The following is an 8282-nucleotide window of genomic DNA, read 5'->3' as shown; positions in this document are numbered from 1 at the left end:
CTTTCTCTCCACCAACAGTGGTCATTTGAGGTGGATCTCCTTTTTTCACAATTGTTTATAAACCTGCAGTATCAGTAATTGTGCCGGCCTGTCATGGAGTTAAATAATCCAATCTTGTTCACTATTGTTTACCAGAATTCCTTTGATTTCTCCTTGATAATCTGCATCAATTCCTCCTCCCATGACATGAACACTTTGCAAGGCCAAGCTCCAGCAAGCAGTTATCAAACCAAAGTGTCCCGGAGGAATCTGAATTCCTATTCCTGCATTGATAACTCTCCCTTGCTCCTGATTTATCCCAATTAATCCTAATGCAGGAAGGCCCAGCCCTGCAGCCTCTGGGGTGGCCCTGTCAGGGCCCATCGCACCCAGAACGATTTCCCAGGAAGTCCAAGTCTCCCTGTCCATGGGTGGATTTGCAGACTGGGTGCAGCCGGGCACACCCAGGGGTTTCCATTTCCCCAGCGGGCCCATTGTTAAGGCTATGGAGCACATCTGGGAGATGGGTTCTCCATCAGGACGGGTTCCCATCTCCGCATTTTTTCAGCTGCTCTTTTAACAACCCCTTCATCTGCTCAACCAATCCTGCAGCTTGTGCATAGCCTGGGATATGAAAAACCCAGCAGTCTTCATCACTCTCTTTTTCACAGGAACAGACAAAGCATTCCAGATCACAGTATCAGCAAACCCTATAAAAACAGCCAATTCCATCCCTTCCTCCTTTATTCATTGTATGCAATCTCACAGAGTTTACCAGTAACCTTTGGGTCCTGGCCAACCATTTTCTGGAGGGTATTTAGTGTTACATCTAATTATATAGTAGTATTATATAATAATAATAGTGTTACATCTAAAGAATTCGTATTGTCAGCACTATTTCACATTATTATTTATATACAATATAAATATTCTTTTATATATATATCAACTAGGATATTATTATTAGTTCACTTGCACAAAGACATTTGAGCTCAAGATTAAAAACTTCTTCTATTGCTCCATGTGGGAGCATTCCAACAACAATTGTTCCTTCTGTTGGTGCTGTTTCCAATACGCTGTTAACAAAATCCATCCTCCTCTTCCCAAACCCACAAGCTCTTTTCCTTTTTCCATATCCAATTTTGGGATGCATTTTAAGGCATCCAGCGCTTCAGCTCCTTTTAACCAACTGCCCCACTGCTCGCACGGTGCTCCGACCGCAGCCCACTCCAGAGCCAGCGAACTCCAGGGAAGCTCTTCCCATCTGGGATTTCGGACAGGACTGATTCCTTACATTTACATTTAAAAAGTGACATTTTGGTGCGATCCGGCCAGACTACGCCAGTTTTGTTGTACCAGTGGGCAGGGCCAGCACCAAAGACACAGACACCAACTGAAGGAACTGTGTCATTTGCTACAGCTCAAAGCAGCAAAGAATCACAGCAGGAGCAGCTCAGCAATGCCCCCAATCATCCCTGCCAAAGATTGCCTGCAGTGATTAACCAAGATGCAGCCTCAGTTCCCCTCAGACTTTAGCATCACCCAGAGCCACCCATCAGCTGGGGGAAGCTGTCCCAGCCAAGGACTGGAGAGCCACTCGCGGACACTGGGAATTCCTGCAGCTGCCTCCAGCCACAGCTGAGGCTCCAACCCCGCTGGGAGAGGGCCCAGCTTTGACAGTGCTGGAGAAACAAACTGACAGCACTTCTAGTGCAGGAACATCTGCTTTCATCCTCCTCTTGCCTTCCTCCTAAGCCTGGCCAGGGCTCAAGGAGGAGCCAAGGCAGCTGCCTTTGACCATACAGCCCCAGACAAGGCCAGATGTGGGATTTCATGGCCTTGTCTGGTGTCTAAACACAGAAAGGTCAATACATGTTTCACTAATGAGAGGATACATCAATCACAACGCTAATGATCATGCATATTTCGGTAATGAGCAGATACAAAGATAACCTTTGGTTGGAAGGTTCATCCAGAGGTCACTTTTGGCTCAGGGCCTCTTGTCCAGGCCTTGGCACTTCAGGGATGTGGTTTAGTGCTGGGCTTGACAGTGCTGGGTTAATGGTTGGACTCGATGAGCTCAGAGGTCTTTTCCAACAGGAAGGATTCTGTCATTCCAGGATTCTGTCTGCTGCATTCAGCCAGGTCCATGGCACCAGCATTACTTTGGTCAAAAGTCTCCTCTTGCTCAGCTCTTGTGGCCTAAGGCTTCAGCTCCTTCAGCTCCTGGTGCTGAGCTGCTCATGCTGAACGAGATGACTCGGAGAGAAGAATACAGTTCATCCAATTCCTTCTGGCACACGGAGAGGGGAGGCTGTGAAAACAGGAGCATTGTTTGCTGTGGCCTCCTCTGTGCCCTTCACGCCTTTCAGCGCTTTGAAACAGCCAAGAGCTTTCTCCAAGAGTGCAATGGAGCAGCTGTTCCTGCTCCCAGCTCTCGCCCTTCCCAGTCTCTGCCCTTGGCTGCTTTTGTCCTTCTTGCTGTGCCCTCTGTGCCCCCGGGGCTCGGTGGCTGCTGCCCAGGGCTGTGGCACTGGCACAGATCCAGTGCTCGAGACCCTCCTTTCTCTGCCCTCGGAGCTGCCTGCTCACAGCAGCCTTTTCCACCTGGAAGCTCCACATGGACAGGGAGTGCCCACCTCTGCTCCTTGCACACCCTCCAGGAGCCCAGGGCTGCCATCTGCAGTCCCTGCTGGCACTGAGGGCTCCCAGGTGCCCCAGGCTGCTGTGACACCGCTGCCAACGGGAGGGAACAGCGGCAGGGGCTGTGCTGAAAGTCAGCTCCATTTGCTGCTGCTGCTGCTGCTGTGGGGGTCATTTGTCCAGCCCTGCCCCAGAGCCAGGGATCAGATCCAGGCCCTGCTGCTGCTCCCTCGGGATCAGGCACAGTTTGGGTGTTGCTGTCAGTGCCAGCAGGAGCGGGCGCTGGAGCAGCGGGTGCTGACAGTGCCCCAAGCCCCGGGGCCCGAGGGGTGCCTGGGCTGCGGGGCTGGCAGGGAGCTGCCCCTTGTTCTCCCTGTGCCTCACGCAGAGCTGGGCCGCTCACAAGTGGGGCAGCACAGCAAACAGGGAGCCTGCGAGTCTCTGCCAGCCCTGTCTGCTCAGAGATTGGGCCTTGGAGCTGCAGGGGGACAAAGGCAGCTGCTTCTGCTCCCTCTGCATGTCCCCATGTTCAGCAGTGCTGCTCCATCATTCAGGATATGTTTTCTGTTTAAATAATTAGAAAAACAAAAAAGAAAAAACCCAGAAAATATTATGAAACATAAAACCAAAACCCAAATGTGGAGTGAAAAGTCTTTTGTAACTCTAAATTAAGAGGTAACTGATCTTTTCAAAAAGACAACTCAGGTATTTGTAAATATGCTGAGGGCATTGATCCATCTTACTGACCTCAGCAGTCCTTTGTTAAAGATTTTGGGCTTTGTTTCCAACATTGTTATTTTAAATTGTGGTTGAAGCAATAGGAAATTGCTTGTGCCCTGCCAGCTCTGAGCAGGAGTGGCAATCTAAACTCTGTCCCACCCCAACTCATGGAGAAGATGCCCTTCCTTCTCACCCTGCAATGAGCTGCACATTCCCTTGGAAATTGTCAGGGGGTTCTTAAAGACACCAAGTCCCACTCAGGGCTTTTTGCTCTGCTTTGGTCGTGGAGAAGGGCGATTCTTCATCCATCAGCTCCAGACTGCACTGCCTCAGGAACACGGCCCACTCGCCAGGTTGGGCCCACTCGTGGCACTTCCAGAGGAGGAAGAAAGTGCAATGGCACAATTCCAGCCCAAAAGGAAGGAAGAGTGGGACAGACAGAACACCCTGTGCAGATCCAGGCGTTCAGCTGGGACTGTGCAGAGTTTGGGTTCTTGCCAGTGGGATGTGTGTCCCTGCCTGCAATCTCTTGGCCTGCACCAGAGTCTCACTCACCTGCAAAAGCAGAAAGCTCCGTCGCTGTGCTCGCAAGGGGCTCGTCTGATGCAAAGCTGTCAGAGCCCTGTGAGGGGAGAGCGGGCCCAGCCGTGCCCGGGGCTGAGCCCCAGCAGAGCCCTGGCGGAGCCCAGAGCAGCCTCAGCATCGGCAGAGCCCGGCTGTGAGGAGAGAAAGCAGAACCCACCCGTCAGCTGAAGCCTCCTGTCCCCTTGTCCCAGCCGCCTGCAGTGCCCAGGCCGTGCTGGCCGTGCTCAGAGCTGGGCCCAAAGCTGCCCAGCATTGCTGCCTTTGGGAGCAGAGCAGCAGGGCAGGACATGTGCCCAGCCTGCAGCCAGCCATGGCACAGCCACCTCCTCAGCAGCTGCCCAGAGCCCAAAAGCAGCTTGGCAGCCACTGAAGAATTCCCTGCAGCCGCCCCAGCAAAGGGGGAACCTTTGGTGCCCGGCCAGGCCGTGCCATGCCCAGCTCTGGCAGCATCCCCCTGGCTCTGGACTCACCTGCACACTGGCCGTGGAGCGTGTCTTTGGAGAAGGTGCCACAATCAAAGGCCATCATCTTCAGCTGCCACTGGCCAGCTCCAGGAAGAGGTTGTCGGCCTTGAGCTCGGCCTTGGTGGCTCCAGCAGCAGCAGCCCCACCTGCTACAGCTTCTCCAGGGGCTCCTTCTCCTTCCCCGGGGCCACACCAGGCTCTCAGCGTTCTGCCCAGGGCCCCAGCAGACAATCAATGAACCAGACAAGCAAAACCAGAGGGGATGGTGGCCACCAGGGCTTGCCAGAGCAGGCCTCCAGCTCAGCTGCAGCCCAAGAGCTGCATGTTCCCTTCTGATGCCCCCTGCTCACAGCTACAGGCAGGACAAAAGAGTCTGCTTTGCTTTGCCACTGATTGCCAAGAGATGGGTGGGGCTGTTCCCTGCCAGGCCCCTGGATCACACTGTGCCCGTGGCTCTCTGCCATCCTCTAGGGCACATGAACACCCTGCAGCCAAGGGTCACTGAAGAGCTCTTCCAAGGACGGCCTGGCCAAGGGCTGCATGGACAAGCACCTCTTCAGAACATCCTGGCACTCTGGGCACAGAAAGCAGAAACCACCAGTCAGCTGCAGAAGGATCCTGCCCGCTTTGCCCCCCGTTCCCGTGCCCAGGCCATGCTGGCTGTGACCAGAGCTGTGCCTAAACTTGCCCATGCATTCTGTGCTTTGGAGGCAGCAGGAGAGCAGGACATGTGCCACCTGCTCAGAGCTGCCAGAGCGGGATGCTCCTGAGCCCGCTGCTGCCTCCCAGCACTGCTATTCCCCCCGTGCCGCAGAGATGAGGTAGCCACCTGGAGAGAGCCGTCGTGGGAACAGGATCCGCCCCCAGATGATCTCCTGGCCCCTCCTGAACGGGTGCTTCCCCACCACCAGGTGGTACAGCAGGAGGCCCAGGGACCAGATCGTCGCTGCCTCGCCGTGGTAGCGTTGGTGGTGGATCCACTCGGGTGGGCTGTACAACAGGGTTCCTGTGGAACACAGACCGAGTCCATCAGGGGATGCTGCTGCTCCCAGAGCCTCGCCCCAGCATCCCTGGGCACGCAGGGGCTGCACCAGTGGCACATGGGGTGACCCGCTGCCCTCCTGCCAGCACCTGTGACTTGTGTACAAACTTGGGGTTGGAAAAGAGGCCGCTGGTGTTGGAAAAGGGCAGTGGAAGCCCTGGGGAGGCCCAACCATGACATGCAAATGAAAAACCCACCCAGTGGTGGCGAAACCCCACTCTCCTCCCTGCCTCCAGCGCCCCAAGAAACATCAATAAGCCAAGGCAAACCAGGGCAGCAGAACAGTCCAGGCCCTTCCTCGCCTGCACACCAAACCGGCCGGTGCACGGGGTCTGACCCCCCTCTCTGCTACCCCCACGGGAGATTTTGTTGGGCTGGCTGCCCCCGCTCCAGCCCCAGCCCAGGGCAGAGTGGGTGCTGAAGGCTGGCAGCAGGGCTGGGAACTGCCCCCTCCCAGCCCCACCCAAAAGCAACTTGGCTTAAGAATTAATCCCATCCCGGCAACAATGAGGGGAAGCCCCGGTGCCACACCCAGGCTGGGCCATGAGATGCCCAGGAGCATCCCCTGGGAGGGCTCACCTGCAAACTGAGTGTAGGCTGTGTCCTGGAGGAAGGCGCCGCAGCCAAAGTCGATCAGTTTCACCAGCCCGGTGGCCAGGTCGAGCACGATGTTCTCGGGCTTGATGTCCCGGTGCAGGACCCCGCAGCTGGTGCAGTGCCGCACGGCCTCCAGCACCTGGCCGAACAGCCCCCGCGCCTCCTCCTCGGGCAGGAACCTCCGCTCCGCCAGCAAACCCGACAGGTCCTGACACCGCTCCGGACGCTCCAGCACCAGCAAGAAGCTGCTGGGCAGCTCAACCCACTCCAGGAGCCGGATGACACCACGGAACCCAGTGGACACCTTGTCCAGCAGCACGATCTCCAGGGGCGCACGGGCGCCGTCGGGCTGCGGGAGGAGCACGGTGCCGTCAGCGGGGCTGAGGCCGTGCCAGGGCTCTGGGACCCCTCACCCAGCCCGGGACGCTCTGCGCCCCCCGCTCAGCCCCCGCCCGCTCTCCCTCCGGGGCTCCCGGCGGCTCCCACCCCGCCGGGCCCCGGCTCCTCGCCGCCCGGCACGCCCCGGCTCTGCCGCTGGCCCCGCTCACTCACCAGCTCGCCCCAGTGCCGGACGCGGTCCCGCGGCACGCATTTGATGGCCACCTGCGAGCAAGGGGCAGCAGCGGGCTGAGCTCACCGCCCGCCCCGCCGCACCCCGGCCTTCTCCTCCTCCTCCCTCCTCCTGCACCCTCCTTCTCCTCCTGCACCCTCCTCCTCCTCCGCCGGCCCCGCCACTCACCGGGGCGCCGTCCGCGAGCCGCGTGCCCGAGAAGACGCTGCCGAAGCCGCCGCTGCCCAGCAGCGAACCCACCCGGTACCGCTCCTGCAGGGCCTCCTGCGCCTTCCCTGCGGGCGACACGCGGCCGTCAGCGCTCGGCCCGGGGCCAGACACGGCTCCCGACCGCCCCCCGACCGCCCCGGCCCGGGCATCCCCATCCGAACGGAACACCGGCGGCTCGGGGCCGGCGGCCGCGCTGCCGAGCGGCGGAGCTCGGGCCGGGGAAGCCGCAGCGGAGGCGGCGGGAGCGGCCGCGCCCCGTGTGTCCTCCGCGGGCCCCGGGAGGAGCCGGGGCCGGCGCCGAGGGCGGAGCCGAGGGCGGAGCCGGACTCCGCGTCGGGGCCGGGGCCGGGGCCGGGCTCGGGACAGGCGGAGCCAAAGGGTGGCGATGCCGCCCCAGCCCCGGGCACCGATGCCCGTCCGGCAGCGCCACAGCCACAGCGAGAGCCGGGCGGAGGCGAGACCGCGGCGGGACGCCCGGGGCCGGGGAGGGGGCGGCCCCGCCCGGGGCCTGGGGCGGGCCTGGGGCATGGCCCGGCCCGGCAGGGGGAGGGGGAGAGACCGGGAGAGGAGGGGGACACCGGGAAAGGGACACCGAGAGAGGAGGGGGACACCGGGAACGGGAGGCGCGGGGAAGGTGCGGAACAGAGGGAGAGGAGGAGCAAGAGCAAGAAACGGAGAGAGTGTAGAGTCGCTTGTGATCGCTGCTGCCGCTGCTGCCGCTGCTGCCGCTGCTGCCGCTGCTGCCGCTGCTGCCGCTGCTGCCGCTGCTGCCGCTGCTGCCGCTGCTGCCGCTGCTGCCGCTGCAACTGAAGCGCCGGGGCCGTTTGTCCGAGTGTCCGCGTGTCCGAGTGTCCGCGTGTCCGAGTGTCCGCGTGTCCGTTCCCCGCTCGCCCCACGCTCCCCACGGCCGAGCCCCGCTCGCCCCGGGGGCAGCCCCTGAGTCTGTGCAAACACGGGAACTTTGCCGTGTCCAGCCCGGATCCAGAGTCCTGGCTCCTGCACGGTGGCAGAGGAATCCCCTCGGCTGCTGCTGTGCCTTGTCCCTGCTGAGGGTCAGACACTGCCGGGCCACATTCCCTGCCTGTAGAATTCGTGCCCCACCCAAGCTCTGCACTTTTGTCTCCAGCATTGCTTTCCAATAAAAACAGGGGAAGGCAAACTGTGTGCAGCTCACGGTACTTCAGAGTGTCTAAAACTTGCTAAGGCACAGATCTTAGAGGTGAGATCCATTTGGAATGCATGGGATGGAGAAGCAGTGCAACATGAAAAAGGGGAGCACAGAAATAGAGAGGAAAACACCTCGGATTGTTTCTTTCCATTTTCATTTCACTTCTGGAAAGCTGTTTCAGTTTTCTGGGAATCTTCTCTGCAGTCCTGTCTGCTCTTTTCAAGAATCTTTCTGGGAGAATGAGGTGCAGCCCCTGTCACAAGATGTGCCACCAACTGCAGCTTCTCTTGGCTTCCCACACTG

The 8282-nt window shown here is 59.2% G+C and overlaps 1 protein-coding gene across 1 annotated transcript; it reads right to left on the bottom strand.

Annotated features, from left to right (window-relative positions):
• Positions 1–3579: 3579 nt before the first annotated feature.
• On the bottom strand, positions 3580–8041 carry LOC309585720 (serine/threonine-protein kinase pim-1-like; the record flags this gene model as incomplete). Its single annotated transcript, XM_082303615.1, has 6 exons — positions 3580–3714; positions 5297–5397; positions 6013–6379; positions 6583–6633; positions 6770–7004; positions 7986–8041. The coding sequence occupies 6 exons, from the start codon at positions 8039–8041 to the stop codon at positions 3580–3582; spliced, it is 945 nt and encodes a 314-aa protein (XP_082159741.1).
• Positions 8042–8282: the final 241 nt, after the last annotated feature.

Source organism: Coloeus monedula (genome assembly GCF_965178545.1).
Source record: "Coloeus monedula genome assembly, contig: HAP1_SCAFFOLD_166, whole genome shotgun sequence".
In the NCBI taxonomy this organism is placed as follows: Eukaryota; Metazoa; Chordata; class Aves; order Passeriformes; family Corvidae; genus Coloeus; species Coloeus monedula.
Note: the sequence above shows the minus strand (reverse complement) of the source record. Positions and strands in the feature narration are given on the sequence as shown.